Raw genomic sequence first — 20518 nt, 5'->3', positions numbered from 1 at the left:
GAAGAGAGCTATTTTTGAGAAAAAAATCCCAGCACTCCATTCCTGAACAGAGCGGAGTGAATCACATGGCTGTCTCCTGTAACACTGGCTGGGGGCAGAAGGTGAGCACATTGTCACTTTTATGTGAAGAGGCATGTTTCACTGAGATTAAGGATTAGGTTAGAAAACAGGCACTCGTCCCTCCATGGAGCTCATAACATTTTACTAAGTGTTACAGCCTGTAAACTGATTCCAAAGTTTCCATTGAACAGAAGCGACCTTGATTGCATCACAGCCAGCTTGGTGTCCTACAAATGTCACTTGACGACAGATGTCACCTGCCTTTTCAGTAGAATGACATCATGATGTGTGTGACTGGCTGGCCAGCAAGCTGGGCACATGGCCACACATTACCCGCCACACTTGGTGGCGGTGGATGAGCAAGAGGGCATACCGGGATCAGAGCCCTCATCTCTCACCCACAGCAGTTCTAGCTCAGAATAAAAGCAGCCCATTTTTCTGAGGAAAACTGCCTAAGCAAGTGGTTACCATTCATCTCTCTGCTTCACACATGGCTCCTGGCACAGCCCAGCTGACCCTAAGGGCATGGGATAAAAGTTTCAATGATCACGTCATGCCCCAGCTTAAGTGCACTCAGCAGTTGCTCTAAGACCCAGGGTGGGTGTCTAGAGCTTATCCCCTGCCAAAAGCCCTGTGCTAATGTTGCAAAGGAGGCCAGCATGCTGCTGACCTCCTCCAGCACCCCCAAATGTAGTCTGCACATCAATCTGCTCCCATAAACAGCACTGGTGATGACTCAAGCTACACAGGAACACCCCAAATGCCCAGTCCCGATGGCTAGAGTGTATGGAGTGTGCAGGGACAGGATGCCAACAGTCTACCCAGGACACTTCCCAATTGCTAGCCCATGGATTTCAGGGCTGGTAATCAAAAATTTTAATTGAAAATCTCCAGAAGCAACCTGCTTGCATCAGACCGAAGTGCAAGGAGCCTGCAGCAATGCCCAAGCCCAGCGTACATCTGTCTCCATAATGAAGGTTCCATAGCAGGAGTAAAAACTAGTCAATAGGAATCTGCCCTGGTGTTGGCTGCTTTGTAATGTCTTTGACCAGAAAGAGCTAAAGCAGCACATGTTGAACCTTCTCCCCTAACAAAAGTGAGATAAAAGAGTACTCCAGCAAGAGGATCACCACAGACTGACCCTGCTGCTTACATTTTCCATGCGTATTAGCTACTGACTACACTTGGCAGCAGGACCCTGGACCAAATGAGCATGCAGTGATTTTCTCCTGCTCGAGGGACGAGGAACAAAACAGTTTCCGTATTCAGCTCACACACCATCCAAAGCAGTCCTACCCTTCCTCAAGGCTGTTTGCACATACCTTCAAAGGCCCCACAGCTATTAGTACAGCTAGCTGCCAGGTAGATTTTCCTAATATTCTGTGAACAGCCCTCACAGTACTTCATTCTGGGAACTGCAAGCATGCCATTTCCAAGAAACCCTGCAATGTCCCCCTGTGGCCTCTGCATCTGATGTCCGTGCCCAGCTGACATCTGCTGGAAAGAGCTGTAATTCCTACAGCTGCTCAGTGCCTTGACAAAAGGCTCGTTTTCTTATTAAGCCTGAAATCTCTCTTGCTTGTTGCATTTGTATACGTGCTCCCCATCAGACAAGTGGTGGTGGCTGCAAACAGCACATTTCAGAACAGAACAGCCTTTCATAAAACCAAGCACTCACCTTTCCTAAGACTTTCCCTCCTGCAGCCCCTTGCAGCTGATGCAGAGGGATTTGCTGGCAGCTGGTCTCCTGCATTTAACCAGTGAGCACCTCACTTTTACAGACATGCACTGCTGGGGAGGAGGACAGGCTCCCACTGTACTCCCCAGGTGTCTTCAGGATCAACAAAAGCTTTTGGGAGGTGCATCTTCCAGCAGCATTGCTCTACCATGACAACCAAGCGCTGCGTAGTGCAGGGGACCTTCTAAGCCCAGGTTTTTCACAAAGAAATTGCCAAGTTTAGATCAAATACTCTTTTCCCTGAAACTACTGAAGCCTGAGAAGCTTTGATGAACTTATCCAAAAACAGCTCTTGCATTAGCTGCTCAACATCACTCAGATAAGGTGTTTAAAGCAATTGCAGCTCTGATTTTATGGGGCAGAAAAAGGGGAAGTTGAGCTTCTGAAACTTGGTAAGGTGAAGAGTTTGGAAACACCTTCATATAATCTCTTTGGTTTTCCATTGCTCCCCTACACAAGCCATCTGGTGGCTTTAGGCAGTTTTGGGAGGAAAAGTCATGGTAAGATCTGATCCCTTCTGGGCCATGGAATCAGTAATGCTGACAGAAGGGCCAGACGCTCAGACACTCACCAAGAACAGCATCTCTCCATGCCAATGGCCTGCAAATGACACTCATTCCCCATTCCTCTCTCCCTGGCTGCCAAAAACCTAGGTATTGCCATCTTCTACCTACTTGCTCATCACTTGCCCCATCCTCAAACCCGCAGCCTCTTTGTCTCCCCACACATTCTCCATCCAAGCAATTCATTCTCTCAATTCAAACATTCTCAGAGAGATTTTTTGAATTTCTGGTGGTCCTGTGTGGATCCAGGAGTCACTTCCAATGATCTTTGTCAGTCCCTTCCTAAGGAGGGCAAAAATGGTGCTGAATAAAACTGCCTGTAAGCTGGTAATGGTAATACCTGGTACTGATGTACTAGTCTTGGCTAGATACAGTCATCACCCCTCAGAGCTGGCCTCACTCCCTAAAAAGCAGTCACAGAACCATACCCCTTCATCCAAGCCCCTGTGATTCATCGGCCTGCATTTCCCCTCCCAGCCAACACTATACAGAGATGATGACTAAAAAGCTGTGAAACACTTACAGCACCTTCAATAAGGGCTGCTCTCAGTAAATATAACCCCTATAACCCCTCATGGGAGAGGCTCTGAAGGATGAGACCCTTGAGGTCTAAAAGTCCAAACAGACCCACCAAGGAAACAACCTGGTGCAAAGAAGCTAAACGTGTTCCTCTCCTCTGTAAGAAATCAAAAAGCAAAATCAAATCTCGCTGTTTTCTTTATTCTCAGAGAATAAAGACTGAACTAGTTTAGTCTAAAAATGAAAACATCATCACTGATGCATGATTTGACCCAAAACAATCAAATAAGATGTACTAGGCACTCCAGCAGCAGGCAGAACAAAGCTAAAGGACCAGAAAACAGGGGAGAATCAGGGGTTGTGCAACCACCCAAGAGCATCAGGAAGTCTGCCTCAGACTTCTTTTCTTTTCTGCTGCTCCCAGAACATTTTTGGAGGCTGGCTCTTCAAATACTTGCATTGTGCTGCCTTCCCAGGACAAGACCAGTGAGTCTCTGGTATTCACAGATAAGGGGCTGCACTGGAACTCATTATCAGTCAAAAAGCATTAAAAAAAACATCATTATAGGTCACATAACTGCAAATGGAGCTTGGGAGTCACAACAGGAGTAACTGACAGTCTCCCATTTGCCTCCTGTAAGGCTATGAACCAAAGTGCCCCTGGACTCCAGCCACAGCACTGAGACTGAGCTGGTTCCACATCAGCCACTGGCCAGGGATGCAATCATCACTTCCCTTCTGCCTGCACTAACTCCTATTTGAATATAAACACAATGACAAGGGGAAATATCTGAACACTTGGTTAGACTTCACAAGTGGACTTTCCCCTGCACTTTATGCCCCTGTGGCCCAAATAAATCCTCAGCTTCTAGAGCAGGCCACAGGACCACATGCAAGGCATTCAGAGTGACCACATGGTACAGGCGGTCTGAACTGTTTAAAGTTTTAAAGCTTTTCAATTAAAATTTCTAATTTGGGGAGCAGTCTATTAATTTAAGTGCATAAAGATACCCCCAGTCTAGTTTATTAAGTGTAAAAATACTGCAATAGGCTACATGCTGAAGGTGCTCATTTGATGCTTTTCTTCACTTTATTAGAAAGTGACACTAGCATCAGGTTTTCAATTTGGTGTAAGACATCAGGTTGCGCTACCCAGCATCAACAGATCATCCAAAGCTGGAAGGCAGCCTTCTGCCTACGAGCAGCAAGGAATGGTTACAAACTGGACAGAGTCATAGACAGACTTTGATATATAGAAGCAGAGGTATTCCCTGGCAGCATGTCTCCTGCACAGTGAGGAGTTTCTCTTGTTTTTCCAGGAGAGATGCTGCAAAGGACATGGACATGGCCTTCACAAGACTGACTGAAATATCTTGGCTCTCTTACATAGAGCTGATGGTGTCACTTGGACTTTGTAAGAGAAGAGGTCTTTTCGAAGGAACTGTCCACCACAAGGTGCATCTTGGGCAGACTTAAGCCAGGACTAGGCACTTTAAAAGAAATTTTGAAAGGGAATGCAGTGTTTTTTTATGTCTCCACACAAAGCAGTCATGCTCTGGGTTTGTACCACCGTGACACTTTCAGGTGAGGAAGAGAGAACTGCATCTGCTGTTACTCAAGATCTCGTAACATATCCAAGCATCACTCATTTTTTGACCTCAGACACTCTAGGTTTGCAAAATGATGAGTTACATGCCAATGCACAATATGTAAAGCTCTTCCATTTAATAAATTCAACCAGGAAAGCCCTTCTTATAAGGGCATGGCTTGCAGGCATCCCTAGCAGACCCAGTTTCACCATAGAAGCTGGGAGTCATCTGCTAAAGTTAAGCATCAATGAAGTCAATGAACCAGCTGTAGCCCTACAAGTTCAGAAAAACAGACCTGCAAAACAAGTGAATCACATGAGAATAGCCAAGAATTCAAAGTAGGAGGCTCTCAGAAAAGAGTTAAAAACTCAGGTTCAGTATGTCAATGCATAAAGCTTATTTACAGCATCTTTATAATGTCAAACTGGATTCCCTAGATACTAGGAAAGTCTTGGTACTTGAGACTATGAGGCATATTGGAGTTAGCCTCCTCCTTACAGTGCTAACAAGCTTTTCCAGTGAATCTCACAGAGTAAGCTGCAGATAATTAAAACAAAAAAAAACAAAAAAAAAAAAACAAGGAGAGAAGTTGTATTATCTGTCATCCTTATATTTAAAAGGCAAAAGTTCACCAGCAAAGGAGTTGCTTGCCTTTACATCAATGCTTTGCCATGCCCTCTCACCACAGTACCTTAGCACTAACTCTGTCTTTCAGTCTCTTCCATCTCCCTCTATATCCCTTGGCTTAAATCCTTCCTGCCCAGGGTTAGATTTTAGCTCACTGGGCAGAAACTGTTTTTTATTTCAGACACTGACACATACACATGTTTATCACTGATGTAAATTTATAGCCAACAATGAGAGTTAAAGTTGGCTCCAATCCTCAAAACTGCACACTCTTGAGCCATGGAATCCAGGATTAGAGAAGCAGAGATTAGGACAATCACTGGCCCAAGCAGTAATGAGCATATTCCACTTTCTGGTCTTTAATCTGCTTTGTTTGAGACATTTTGTAAGCCTTTGCTTCTTTACAATCCCAAATGCTTTCCCCTCATTCCCTCATCAAATTAAAGCTGAAATTGTCATGCAATTGCTGAATCTTTACTTGGTGGTATGACAACGTTGGACTTGTTATGTGTTGCCTTGTTACTACTTTAGAGTTTAACTAGCACAAGTCCAGCAAGTGAGACAGGACCAGGTTATTCACTGAAGACACTGTTACCTGTCACTATGCACGTGAATTTAGCATCAGAGTCCTCGGACACAGAACGAGATTTGATAGTGGTTTCAAATAGTGGCTGGGTTTCCTCCGTCAGCTGGGAAATGATTGCGCAGAAGGTGCTCCTGGAAGATTCAAGAAGCATTTCTTAGAAATCAAAGTACTAGAAAGAAATCAAAGGGCTCCCTTTCTATCAGAAGCAGTCTATGTTGCGTTCTTGTTAGACATGCTCTCCTTCCCTCCCATCATCCCTACAACAGGTTTTTCACAAGTCAAGAGCAGTGGTATTTGACTGTTTTTTCATTCTTAAGATGATTCTGTCAATTTAAAGTGTCATTTGGGACACATCTCCTTTGTCTATGAAGCTATTAGTGTAATGAATGTCAAGTATAATTTTAGTTCTGGATCACATTTGATCATGTCTTTGATCAGCCAGCAGACTTAAACCATGACACTAAGAAAGTAGCTTTGCTCTCCTGGTACTGCACTATCAGTTATTCTCTTCACTGGGACTTTATTTTATTTGTGAAGATTTCAATTACAGTTCCAGGACAAGTGTGAACTGAACACAACTCATGAGCACATGGCCCTTGAGCCTGGCTTGCACCTTTCTGTGCTCAGGAATTATGTGACACCTCCTTCACTTCTTGCTGCTGCAAGTAGTCACTCACAGTATATACTTCATGAGACCATGCACTGACCCCCAAGTTCAGGCTGCAACGTCCAAATATCCAGGACCATCCAAATAGCCAGTGCCATCTATGAATCTCATAAAAATGGAACTTAGATTCTCCAGGCACTTAAATACTATTTGAGAATAGCACTAAATCAGCATACAGTAATGCCAACCCTGTTGGAGCATCACCAACACAGGCCTGAAAGATCAGGTCTTTCTTTAAAAAAAAATAAATAAATAAGAAAGGGAAAGAAGGGAAAGGGAAAGCTTCTAATTCCAAGTTTGATTTTCAATTGGAAGGGCAGTCTTGGAAGGGAAGAACTTCTTTCATTTTCTCCTCTGCAATTAAAACACTACATGTTTACACTGGGAGAGAGGATCCCAAGGTCTCAAGTGCCAGGACCTTAGGAGAAACAGCAAGTACTGCAACGGAACTGGTAGCCAGCAGCTCTACTTAAATCATTTTCAGCAGTGGAAGACACATTCCTTAAACAAGTGATCAGCTGCTAGAGACATGCAAGAGGTGGAACAAACCCCCTGACCACTCCTAACACAGCACCACTATGAGCAGAAGGGCTCTCAGCACATGGTAACAGCTGTGAGGAGGACGCCAGCCTCACAAGCAGCCCCCATCTCACAGGCAGGATGCTGGCACTGCTGCTACTCATGCTCTACCTGCTGAGGAAGCACTCCGGTTCAGGAAATAACAAAATCCACACTTAGCATGAACCCAGCAAGGTCAGGCACTGCAGCAAGGACTGAACCACACACACAGCTGAAGGCACCAGAAGAGCTCCAGCCACAGCAACTGCTTGTTTCATCCATCTCAAAAACTTACCTGGAGGCTGCAGTGCTACAGTTTTCACTCTGGCTTCCCATCAGCCTCAGTTTATGAGAGATGCAGGGAGATGAAACCCTGAGTGACAGGGGGCTGGGGGGCAGTATGAGCCTCACCCAGCTCCCAGGCACTTGGTATCAGGGAAAGGCAGAGGATGAAAGATGGGGCTGTTGCAAACTCCACTTATCTACTGAACAAGGGTTATGAGCTATAGCCAAACAGGTGTGGGACAGAGAGTAAAAAGTAGATGCCATGGCCTGGGCTCCTTTCTGTGGAAATCGGTAGGAGCAAGCACCTCTGCCCCCAGCCACACAGTCAGGAAAGGACTGTGGATACCAACAGCTGCCAAAACAGAGAAACCTTTCCATACACCAAACCCAGGAGAAAAGAAAAAAACAAAACAAAAAACTTCCCACCAGAGAACAGGACAGAAAATCCAGTGCTGAGGCAGTTGCTGGTGAGGTTCTGATGGACCTTTCATTAAGGCTCCCCAGCCCTAGATCAGTAAATGCCTTACAGTCACAACTCCCCAAACATCAATGACCATTTCATAACCCAGCAAGAGAGCAACAAGCTCAACATCTTCAAAAATAAAAAGTAGTGATGTGCACACACACAGAGACACTCGGGACCGAGTTTAATCCCAGCAGTGCATCACTGCAGTGCTGGGAGTGAGTCTGGTCCTTTCAGTGCAAATCCCAGAGTCAGGAGAAATACCTTAAAGGCTACTGAATGCTCTAGGAAAGCAGTGGCACCAGAAGCTGGGGACTCCACAGGCGCAGCAGACGAATATGAGGAGACTTGCTCAATGCACACTTGGCAGAAAGCCCTGGAAAGTCTCTTTAATCTTTCAAAGAAACCACTGTATTAGTCACAGGCAGGTTTTAGAGACTGCGGCACTGTGGGGCTCTCAGCTGACTCATTCCAGCTGCAATGAGACTTGTCCAATTCAAATTGCTTTCTAAACCAGTAATTCAGAGCATTCAAGACATCTGATATAAGGAGGCAGACGCTCTTCCTCTGGGCCTTCTTGAAGGTGCATCTTTGTTGCAGAAAAAGCCCTGCAGACCAGGAACTGTGTACCAGCAATTCAGTAGCCTTTTTACATTAAAGAGCGATTTCCATACAAAAGCAATCCTTAGGAAAAGAAGATTTGAGAAGTGATTTGCTTTTCCTGACATTTTGGTTAACAATCCCACAGCTACCAAGGTAGAGGTATGGAGAGGCTTCTCCTTCCACCATCAATCCCCTACATGCTTCTGCAGCAAACCATTAATGCCCACTGATTTCCAGATGTGCTCTTTTGCCAAACACAAGGTCCAACCATGCAAGTGCACTTCATGTCAGAGTTCAAATGAAGGAGGATCTTCATGGTAAAGATGGTGGGAAAGTAGAAAATTTCTTCTTTGAAAGCATCAGTGTGGGCACATCTAATTTTTAATATCTCTGTATGGAAGTCTCACTTTAATATCATGAAGTAGTTGAACAAACTGTACACCCATCCTTTGTCCACAAAAGGGGAATATTTCTTGCACCTTAACATGAGAATTAAAATAAACATTCAACTTTGCTATCTGCAGTTCAGGCAAGTATTAGGAATGCAACCACACAGAATAAGTTTGTTAAATCACTCCAGGGCTCTCTTTAATTAGTACATAAGCATTATAAATTAATCATATGCAGTCAGATTCAGCCAAGTGTATGGTCAGAGTTTAATGCAATGTAGTTTTACCTTCCTAAACTGGAGAGAGAGAATCTGCTGCTTGATAAGCTAAGCAAAAAACAGCATAAAAAACATTAGATAAGGAAGCATGAAAAGGAGCTGTAATAAACTGTTACAGAGACATATTAATGTGAGTTGTTTTGCACAGGTCATAGGTCCTATTAAAAGATGGTACAGCTGCCTTACTCAGGCTGACTGCCAGGATGAGCAAGCTACATTGTAAATTGAAGTCAAAGGCTGCAAAATGAAACAGTCGTTAACCACAGAGAATAAGTAAGGAGATGTATACAGGTAGGTTTCCAAGAAGCAGCACCTGAGCCTTCCATGCACCGTCCACAGCACTGTGCTCAAAGCAGGCAACTCCACCGCAGAGCTACTCGGTTAAACGGCTCCTGAGAGTACAGCTCACTGCATGCCCACACCTCTGCTGGCAAGGAGGTGGCCCCAGCTCACCACTTCTATTTTTCTCTGGACAGAGATACCAGCTTTTCTGAGAAGCTGAAAACACTCTGGTCATTATATGCTGCTTTCCAGTTTGCCAGCCAAATCACTAGGATTAGGCAAAAAATAAAAAAAATCTAAAATAACTGGAATTTACGGGAATCTTCTATTTCTTTTCTCTGCAGAAACACGGTGTAACATTAACCATTTCAGGGAATAAAAATCAAATACAAATCCTACACAAGACACCTGGATGAGCTACTTACCAGAAGCAGACCAAGAACAGCATCTTCAGGGACCCACATCCTCCACGTTGTCTCTTTGTGGCAGCAGCCCCTGGGGGCTGTAGGACATTACCTCTCAGCACAGAACCCTCAGCAGTCAGAAAGGTTTCATCAGCTTGTCCCTGAGTTCATCAACATGGGAATCAGAAGTTCAACTAAGTAGCTACCAGCTAGCCAGCAGCACGCAAGCTCAATGTGACCCTATGGGATTGTTACATACACTACAACCTCGCCACACAGCCACAGAGGTGACTGCAGCACAGACAAGTCCTTTGCGATGTAAGGAGTTGCACTCCAATACTGGCACATGCAGATGGACCAAACCTTCTCAGACTGAGGACCACTACTGATTAACCAAATTTTAGTACTTTATGCTGCTACAGAAGATGAAGAACTAAGAAAGGCACAAATCGTATGGTCTTCTAGTCAAACGACCTCATCCCAGTTCTGTGCAAGTCCCAGTCACATAGATGTCAGTGTGACACAGAATCTCATCTTAGAAACGACTACAGAGGACCTCTGAAAACTGCTACTGCCAGCCCTGTAGCACTTCAACCTGCAGTGGAAGAACACCCACAGAGATGAGAATTAAAAAAAGTAGTTCTACAAAGGCAGATTAGATAGAAGTCTGTGGGAACTGCTCATCAGCGGCTCTAACCCCAAAAACATAGGATGGCACTTGCTCTTTTGGCAGCAGATTCATTCTCTTCCATGATGCATCCCGAGTGCCAACAACCACTCCTCATACAGCAATTCAGGAGTTACCCAGCCAGAAAAGGATTACACAGCAGCCAAAAAAGGCTGATGGTCAGCTACCCGATCCATTCTGCAAGCATTGAATTGGTCCACAGGGGAAGTCCAAGGAGCTGCACTTTTGGCTTTCCAGTTGAACCCCAGCATTTGAGATATCCATTTGAGCCACAAGCCAGACCTGCCCTTACATTACCTGCTTTCCTGACCAGCAGCTCATCGCTCCCAGACATCCCAATGGCTTAGGAGGGCTGCAGCTCCACTTGAGCTGCTCGCTCCCAGAGGGATCGGGCATTCTCCTGCCCACAACCATCTTAACAGCCCCAGCAGGTGACCCCACAACACAACCCCACACAGCCCCCAGTTCACGGACATACATAGGCCCACCTCCCAGCTTTTTCAACAGTAAAAGCAAGTTTTGTGTCTTACTACAAGGGAAACTGTGTGCTTGTGACCTTCAGAAATACAAAGGACACGGGTATTTCTTGAGGAGCCAGAAGGAAAGATCCTAAAATGCCTGCTGGAGAGTGTGTGCATAGGCAAATCAATGTTTTAAACATGCTTTATTTGCCTGAGCAAATGGGGAGGTGTCTTGTCTCTTAATCACACAAAAGACTAGAGCCAGAACGAAGGGTACCTGTGCCTCAGCCCCTTGTGCTCACATATGTGATCAAGTGGTAAACGCAGTTAGCACCTTCAATTCCCATTGCTAAGCACGTAGCCCAGGCTTTATTCGCTGCATATCCCAAAACATTATGCTGAACACTGGACTGCTGGTCCCTTGAGAAGCCCTCACAATATCAAAAGAAAAAAGTCACCACCATTAAAAGCACATGTTAACTAAAGTTTAACCTCAATATGCTAAGGAAGTAAGGAATTTTTTTTAAACAGACTAGAGATTTAAGTCCAGAGAGAGTAAGATCAAATTCTGAAAGCTGCAGCTACAACAGCCCTGCCTGCAGGCAGCTGGCATTTCACTTCATTTTAATTAAGTTTACAGCATACCCACACACAGTTGCACCAGCATAACTACATCAGACTCTAAACCAAACCTATTAACTTGGAAATGCAGAACTGCTGCACAAGGCACGACAGATGCCCCAGCATGCCTAGTCTGATACGCCTTGGGATTGGACCGTCCATATTCTCAGCTCTCCAGAGACTTGTATGTGTACACAGTATGGGATTCTGCTAATTAAATGCAGCATCTACAGCAGATGCGTATCCTCTGAGCAAGCTGATGCATGTAGGCAGCAGCTTAGTTTATCCTTACACATCTAAAGCAGGCAAATCAAGGGCTAAATGTACAGGAGAAAGGGGATTATACATTGGTTGTAGAGGTCTGCTCCACACATATCTAACCCCAGTGGGAGGAAATCCTCTGCAGGTATCTTATCTATGAAGTGAGGGACACCTTGTCAAAAGCTAGCCCTGAAAACACACAATGGTTATTAACTGCTGTTGCACTGGCCCATGAAAATTAAACCCCTCTGCTGTTCTTCTGTGTGGCTTCTACCACCCCGGCTCTTTTTTAAATTCCATTTCATCAGATGCCTTCAACATTTTTCATCCTCTTAAAGGTTTTAGCCCTTCAACTACTTGTAATTTGCTTTGGAAATGAAGGCAGTCTTCCCCATTTTTCATGCAGTTGCCAAATTTCAGTCTTACTGCAAGGGCAGGAGGCAGAACTGTCAACACCACTCACTTCTTAATCACTAAAGATACTACTCAGGCTGATGGACTAGGCAGGTACATCACCTCAACCAGAATGAGAAGTTAATTGCTTTGAAAACATAGATTTTAAATCCTGCATCGTTTCTAATCCCTTTCATGCAGTCACTGCTCGAAATTCTCCTTTATTTCTTCACTCCCTGATACAGAAATCATTCTTTCAGCTCAGTGCCCCACACAAAATTTGACAGGAGCTTAAAAGATAACATATGTTTTGCATTGGCTCCATCCTCACATGGCCAAGCGGATGGACTTGATCTACTTGAACTGCAAGAGTCACTAATATATTTCAGTGCTTTTCCACTGCATGAAAATTGAGCTGCACTAGCTGTCCAGTGCAGCAAGTAAACAGAGAAATGCATCAATGACACAAAGTCTTAGACCTCTAAGTTATGTTGTGATGGAAATAGCACTGCAAAAAAACTGCTCAGAAGAACACAAGAACACAAGAGAGCACAACATTCCCAGGACAGAAAAACTGCTCCATGCAGACACTCACTCCTGCTGCCACTCTGGCCCTTGCTATTATTGGGCTTGTTTTGCACATTCAGGCTTCTAAGTATAACATTGCACCTGAACTTCTCTGCCTCCAAGGTTAATACTTGAGGAAAACATAAGCCACTCAGAGCATTTCCTTAGCTGTTGGTAGCCGCTCATTTTAGAGTTTTCAAAGCCTGCAATGAAGCCCTGTGGTTACACTTCAGACCTCTTTCCTGCCATGTGTCCCACTTCTTATCAAGCACTTGATGCACACATGGAAAAAGTTTGTGTTTCACATACTGCAGCTGTAATTATCAGCGACCTGGTGATAAAGTAGCTGTGAGTGCTATGGAGCTGCACAAGACACACTGTTATTTTACAGACTGGAAAACAGACATATTGAGTCTTCACTTGTCAAGGTCACAGAGTAAATTGTTGCTAGGCTGAAGAACTATGGTATTTTCCTGTGGGTAATTCATGCCGAGCTCAGATGAACCCAGACTTACATGCAACAGTTCAGAGTTAGATGCAGTTACAAGAGAAGGTGGAGAACAATAAACCATGTTACATGCTCCTTTATCGACCACAGTAACACTCAAAGGATGCTCAGATCTTGTACTTCAAAGTATACCTGCCTTTACTGTCCAAATTAACTAGTTTCTAGTTGAAAGACAACAAGGAATGTGAAAGGACAAAGAGCAGAACAAGTATTGGACAACAAGACAAACAGCTAAGCTGACATCTTCCAGGTAACTCATTGTGTGTGGAAGATTACTGTGAATACGGGTTGGAAAAGAAACATGAAAGCAGAGGTTTTTTGTTACTGCTCTCCTAACTTCCCCCTTTGTGACCATCTGATGCTATGGGATGTGAGACACAGTCAGTGGGAGATAACAGCCTCATTCATCCAAGAGATTCCCTCCCTAGTCAAGGTAGGGTGAGGATGGAACACATCTCCTAGAAACTTCCTCTGTTTTCAAGGAAACCACACTATTCCCCATTACACAAGGAAACATGACATATTCTGCTTTTTAACAATGCTCTTGAAGGGCACTGTTTGTCCAGCTCCATGTCCTGATCATCCAACCTAGGTTATTTGTTCACCTCTACTTGACTTTCCAGGAAGTATCACCTGGATGCTGTAGAAAACTTGGGATTATTATTCATAGTGACAAGGGCCAGTATTCAAACAGGGCACTATTACTCGTATAGGTATACCTACAGGAAAAACAAACAAACAAGACATCTCTACCCTCAAGAGCCTACAAACTGGAGATCAGACCATTAATGCCTTTGCTTTTGTCCTTTGAGTAAACACTGGATGTGCCTCCTTTCAAAATGCATCAGACAACGTAGATGACTGAATTCACTCAGATGCCACAGCTGGGCTCTTATCAGGGATTTACACTGTTTACTGACAAAAGCAAGGCATCAAAGATGCCCAAGTGCTGTGGAGAGAACTCATCTGAAATAGGAGAGCTAGCCATGCTTTTCAGGAACTAACCAACCCTGAGTTTTCAGCTCACATTACTATAGCAACAGACGTTTTCACTTTCATTTGATATAAAGTGCAAAGCAAGAGATACAAGACTGGGAACTGTTCCTAGCCAGAAAAGCCAGATGCACAGAAAAATCATGGCAAGGTACTCTCCTGAGCTCAGCTGCCACCACAACCAGAAACAGCCATCCAAGAAAAGATAGGAGGCAATGTCACTACGCTCTATAAATATCTGCATACGACTAAGCTATGACAGAGGAAAGATATTTCATCAAGGAGGTAATGCATTAACAAGACCTAGAAGCAGACATCTGCATTAGATGAGAAGTACTTCTTCCAAGTTGGCCCTGAATTCAGATGAAGTATCTGCCATTTGTTTTTACAAAAAAAAAAAAAAAAAAGTATCTTAAGGTATAAGACATCCTCCCAAGTCAGCTTGTTCCTAAAGAAAGGGAAAACCTTTTCCTAAAGAACGGCTCCCAAGTAAATACAAATATCCCAAATACTCTGATAAAGGGATGACATTCTTTACCTTGTGGTGCATCACGTCAAGAGAAGGCACTGGCCCGCTCTGCTCTGGTTTGGCCTCGCCTCCAGCACTGTGTGCTTTTGGGCACTGCAGTATAATGACACAATGACACAAAGAGAGCATCCAAAAGAGAGCTACAAAGATGGTGAAGGCTCTAGAGGGCAAGACACATAAGAAATAGCTGAAGGGTCAGGTGGAGGCTGAGGAAAGGCCCCCCCAAGCTGCTGAGCTCAGAGAGCCTTGGAACACTGCTCTCAACCATGAAGTCTGGGTGGTGCTGAGTGAAGACAGGAGGTAAAGCTGACTGTCTTTGTGGGTCCTTTCCAACTCAGGATATTCTATGATTTTATGAATATACAGCCATTTTCAACATCCCTGTTCTTCTGGCCTTTGTAGCACCACCCACAACAATTTCTCTAATGGAAAGAAAATGGAAGAAAGTATTGAAATGGAAAAAGCACATCCCAGTTTCCAAATCAGTATCCTTCAATTTACAGAACATCCTTTTCCTGCTATAGGCTCAGGAAACCAAGAAAGACCATCCAGACTGTTCTCTACATGGTTCACCTGTGCAAGCATACAGTTGAAATTTCTCCATGAGCTGTCAGAGAAGTGTTCCTAGCTTCAATTTATTTTCATGAAGATATTCCCTCATGAAGATAGTTGTCATGTCACTACTCCTTCTAGTCCCTTCCTTTGAGAATGAGAGAAAGGAGCAGGCAAGTAACCAGCTAATCACTCTAGAAATACATACAGAGACACGGCCATTGATAAACATGAAAAAAAAAACCTTTCTTTGGATTAGAATACCCCATTTTTGTTTCCAACCACTGGAACAGCCTGTTCTGCAGTTCTGTGTCTGTATCACTTGTCCCATGCCTGACAACTTCAAAGCCACCAAATTCAAATCAATCTGCATTATAGAGAACTGCTGAATGTTATCTGCTGGTACACACTGTCACTCACCTTGCTTTTCCAGTTCTCCCAGGCAAGCACTCCAGATGTTTCTGGATTTAATTAAACTCTTAATTGCTTTCTGAAAGTCTCCCTGCAACACCCATCTACTTTCCAGAAGTGTTATGATACGTTATTTAATTACAGGACAAAAAGCCCCACTTCATTCAAACCCTTGCCCTGCATCATAGACAGCAATGCAATTTTACTGTTTTTTCCGCATATTTTTGCCCAAATCTGCACTTAAGGCAGTGCAGGGAACAGGATTTTTATCTTACTTATTCCTTAGAGAACCTGAAAGATGCTCTGAATACAGGGAAAGGTGAGTTTAGCTATTTAGTATCTCTTACAACAGGAGGGGCAGCCACTGAAGTTAAGCAGTGAAATGAAATCACCTTGCCATACACTGATAACCAAGCATTCAAATGGGTTGAATAGGGGGTGGAAAATGAATTCACTGCTGATTTAACTGTTGCAATACAGAATCACTTTGTCTGCCAAGGTGTAAGACTCCTACCTACGAAACAGGTGCAGACAAAACACAGTGCTAGTGCGGCAAGTTCAAGGTGTTTAGGTTTTGGAGCTTAGCAGACATGGGCTGAAGTCACTGTGCTTAAGACCCAGAACTGACACATCCAGAGGACGTCAGGCTCACTGCATCACATCATTCTGCATCCTTTCCAGTGGCCTTGAGCAAAACTGGGATCTGGGGAAGTCAGCTGAGAACACTGTAAGGCTTACGCATGGACTGGAGCCTCCTTCAGGGCTAAACAGATTAAAGTTGCAATTTAAACATATTTGGGAGTGGGAGAAAGGAGTCAAGCTCCAGGTAACCAAGAGGCCTCAGCATCTCATTTATTCTCTGATCTCCAGAAGAATTGGACTCAATTACAGTTTTACTTTGCACCACTAAGCACAGTCTGAGGTCATAGATTGGCTGTGAATGCTGTATCTGCATTCCTGGTATTGACAATACTATGGTACACAGCCAGACTGCAATTCGCTCACACACTACGATACAAGCACAAAGCAACTGAACTAAGGCAATTTAACTTTGGTACTGCACAGCTTTAACATCTGACTGCCAGACAGTATATTCTTCTCTCTTTTGGTGCCATATTTATTTTCACAAATATCAGTTTCTTTCAGGCCTCAATCCTTGATATGATGGAAATGGATTATTTATAACTCATCAATAAGGAAAGAAGCACGCTTGCTTCAAGGGCTTACAGGTTGAAGAGCACTCCTAGAGAATTCAAAGTAACTTAACTGCTTTCTTTTGAACAACTAATGCTATAGCCAACACCTTTGCCTTCCCTGGCATGTTGCTTTGTATTCTCTAACCTCAACCACTCTTGAGCTGAAAGAATATTTATCATACCTTCCCCCCCCTCCTTGAGAACAAAGCCTCATTCCTACCCCAGACCTCCTGCCTCAGGCCATTTCTAACCCAGGAATGTAGCTCGTCACTGTTCAGCCCATATCTACATTGTAGAAATACCTTTCTGGCAATAAGATAAAGCACTTGTACAGCGGGCCCCTTGCTCAGAGTCTGGTGAAGATAACACAGGCAGCTTCATTGTAGGGAAAGGGCAGAAAGGGCAGGGCATTATCCTTCAGGCAAGTTTAACTCGAGAATATCGAGGACAAAAAAAAAAAAAAAAAAGACAGAAGCTCATGTCCGTCAGGATTTCACAGCAAGACAGTCAGCTTAGCCCTGTTATAAACAGATGCACGACGCTGACAGCCTCTGCCCTGGCACAAATACCCTCCTTCCTCAGGGAAACAAGGAGCCGGCCCTCCTGCCGCGTACCGGATCGCTTCCAGAGCCCGAACACAGTCCCTGATCCAGCTCCTCGCCTCTAACGCCGGGAAAGGTGTCCGGCGGACAGCGGACGCGACGCTTCCACTGCCGTGCGCGGCGCTTCTCGTCAGCGAGGACAGGACCCCGCTGCCAGACGGCTGAGCGGCCGCCGTGCCCCGCTTGGGCCTCTCCACCACCCTCCGACGCCCACCCCGGGCACTGCCTGCTGTCCCCCCCGCGACCGCCGCCCCACCACGCCGCCTCACCTGTTCTGGGGCCGGATGCTCAGCAGATAGTTGCGCCGGTCGGGCCGCGAGGCCCAGGCCGCGCTTTCCGCCTCCTCTACGCTGCCCCGCCGCTGGGGCGGCGACGTCCGCCCGTTGCCCGCGTACGAGTCGCTGAGGGCCCGGCGCGGCGAGCCCATGGCGGCTGCCGGGCTGCGGCTGCCCCTGCCCGCCGCGCCGCTGCCGGCCCTGTCAATCACCGTCGGCATTTATAGCCGCTCCGCACATGCCGCTGTCACTCGGCCGCGGGGCCGTGACGCGGCCCGGACCGGGGGGCCTTCCCCCCTGCGGCACGGAGCCCTGGGGGCAGCGGGAAGCTGGGCTCGACCTGACCCTGCTCGTCGGCTGTCGGAACATAACGGTGCTGAAACAACCTTCAGCTTCCTAATATCCTTGGGGGCACATCTGGGGACTTGGGGTTCCTTGAAGTTCTCTCGAAATGGGCCAAAATGTTCCCTGCTACTCCGGAGGTGCAGCGTCAGTGCTCTTCCAGCAGCATTATCAGCGATCACTGCAGTCACATCGCAGTGTCAGTCCCAGGAGCATTTCTCAGGATCACAGGATTGAGTTGGAAGGGATGCTTAAACACCATCTCATCCTACTCCCTGCAATGGACAGGGACACCCACAGCTCCAGTGAGTGCTCAGAGCACCCCCAGCCTGACCTGAGTGTCTGCAGGGAGCGGGGCTCCACCGCCTCTCCTGTGCCAGTGCCTCTCCATCCTTAGTGTATAAAATGTCTTCCTTTTATCCAACCTAAATCTACCTTCTTTTAGTTTGAAACCATTTCCCTTCATCCTATCACCACAGACCCTAAAGAAGTCTTGTCTCCTTCTTTCTTAACAACCCCTTTAGATACTGAAGGCTGCTCTCAGGTTTCCCTGGAGCTTTCTCCAGGCTGAACAGCCTAAACAATTCTTCCCTTGGCAGCTGTTTTTCTCCTGGATTCCCAAGGAAAGAACCTGTGCTGGCAGTTACTCGTTCTCCCTGAAGAGGACAGCACAAAACAGGACTGTAAGAGGTGGGCACACATCACAAAAGATTACCGAGAATGATTTAATACCAGATGAAAACATAACCCATAATAGAATCGAATTTTCCCTTGTTCCACCTTCATCTTTCTGTCAAGCTGTTGTATCACATGCCACAGGCATACAGCCAGTGACACCACATTGCTCCATGAAGGACTGATGGATGGAGCAGCCTTGCCGTGGATCGGCTTCCTGCCCACGGCTGTGTGCCTGCAGTCTGCGAGAAGAAAACAACAGCAGGTGTTGCTGCAGAAGAGATGAGACTGTGCTAGAGAGCTCCCAAGCAGGCAAACAATGGGGCTTTGTGCTGATCCCTGCCTGAGGAGGAGAGAGAATGACTGTGATAGCAAGCAGCAAGGCAGGCGGTAGCTGCACACATCCACACAGAACAGAACAGGCCCCTTACCCAGCCACATGGTTAGAAATGGTGTTTAATTAGAACCTAGGCTAGATTGCACTGCTGAGGCACAAGCGCAGTGTGACCACTCTGGTTTAGAAGCAGCCACCCCCTTTTATCCTCTTACTACCCTGTATCTTCCGACACTTGTCCCTTTCAGACCATCCTGATCTCTCCCTTCCCCAGCCTTTGGTTCCTCCCCTAAGCATTCCATACAATGTTTTGCACAGTGCCCATATGTTTCTCTCTTGCATCCCATGAGGAGTTTCCTACCTCTCTGCTTACTTGATGCCACCTCCAGTCCATGGGATAGGTGGCTGCCCTGTGACAACCCTGAGAGGAACCAGGTCACGGTCTCCTGGTTGGCTGACTGGGGCAGAAAAGATCCTGCTCTGTTGCCCTGTGCTGGAATGTCATGGATGATCTACTGTCCCAGAGGTCTGTTATAGAAACACAACACTGGTGTGCATGTCATATGAAAGAGAGAAGTAAACAGGCCCAAATCAGCCATGAACCCCAGAAAGGACCTAGAAAATAGCAAAAGTGCTGGGTGACATGAGGGCACAAGGCCACAATACAGCTTGTGCAGCTGCGAGTTTATAGAACTCAGCCTGGACCTCAGCTACTTGTTATTGGAAAACAGGTAGAAAGGGAGATTTGTGTGAGGAGAAACTGATGTCCACCAAGAAAGTTGTCAAACTCAGCAGATTCCCAAGCCCATGTAGAGGGGAAGCCAGTGAGATCTGTAGAGCATGAGGTTGTGGAGAAGGCTGCAAGGAGAGAGTGGCTGTGGGAAATCCAGTATGCAGTCCAGCAGGGTGGGGCTTGCAGACAGTACTAGATCAAATGCCAGGACCCCAAGTAAGTTCTGCTTTCATATACAGCTTCTTGGACCCTGCTGACCTGTCAGAATCAATGTATGATAGATCAACAACTTAGGTTTTCATGGTTGCAAAAGTTATTCAAGGCCTAACCAGTCCAGCTCTGGATACATCCAATTGCTTGACACTGTTCAAATCAAACTTGCTGCTCTTCCACTGAAGCCCCAGTGAAATGCTTATCTTAGCTCAGATCTCAGGACAGTGTTTTGGAAGGGGTCTTACATCATTTCAGTTGTAGGTACTGGAGTTTATTTGCTTTTTGCAGGTCACCGTCACAGGTGTCTGTACTGTCAAGCATGTAAATAGTTGAAACTGTGACATCAGAGAGGATACATGGTCTTGACACGTCTAGAAAATACAGGGAGGATAGTCTCAGAGACTGAAGATCCCACCTAACCAAACAATCTCACCTGACCTGGCAGTAAAATAGCAGACAGAAGTCCATGATAATGAATGTAACACAATCCATAGGGGAAGCAATAACACTTTTTTTCCATATACAGCAGTGGGCTCAGCATATGCTAATACTA

General features: G+C 45.6%; 2 protein-coding genes across 3 annotated transcripts in view; both read right to left on the bottom strand.

Annotated features, from left to right (window-relative positions):
• The window catches only part of APBA2 (amyloid beta precursor protein binding family A member 2), a 289129-nt gene extending 273690 nt beyond the window's left edge, over positions 1–15439 (bottom strand). Inside the window, exon 1 of the mRNA XM_065733735.1 lies at positions 15429–15439. The gene's annotated coding sequence lies outside the window, so the exon portion shown is untranslated. The remainder of the gene's footprint in view (positions 1–15428) is intronic.
• The window catches only part of ALPK3 (alpha kinase 3), a 30140-nt gene extending 12251 nt beyond the window's left edge, over positions 1–17889 (bottom strand). Inside the window, exons 1-3 of one of the 2 annotated variants that reach the window (XM_065733730.1) lie at positions 17663–17889; positions 8935–8973; positions 5692–5813 (exon numbers count right to left, since the gene is read on the bottom strand). In XM_065733730.1, coding sequence (XP_065589802.1) covers positions 5692–5813; positions 8935–8973; positions 17663–17889 — 388 coding nt within the window. The remainder of the gene's footprint in view (positions 1–5691; positions 5814–8934; positions 8974–17662) is intronic. The other variant, XM_065733731.1, reaches the window with a different exon arrangement.
• Between the last annotated feature and the right edge of the window lie 2629 nt (positions 17890–20518).

This window comes from Cyrtonyx montezumae, unplaced genomic scaffold (genome assembly GCF_038088225.1).
Source record: "Cyrtonyx montezumae isolate F1298 unplaced genomic scaffold, pur_monq_1.0 scaffold_17, whole genome shotgun sequence".
NCBI classification, from domain to species: Eukaryota; Metazoa; Chordata; class Aves; order Galliformes; family Odontophoridae; genus Cyrtonyx; species Cyrtonyx montezumae.
This window is presented reverse-complemented; position numbering and strand designations above follow the sequence as displayed.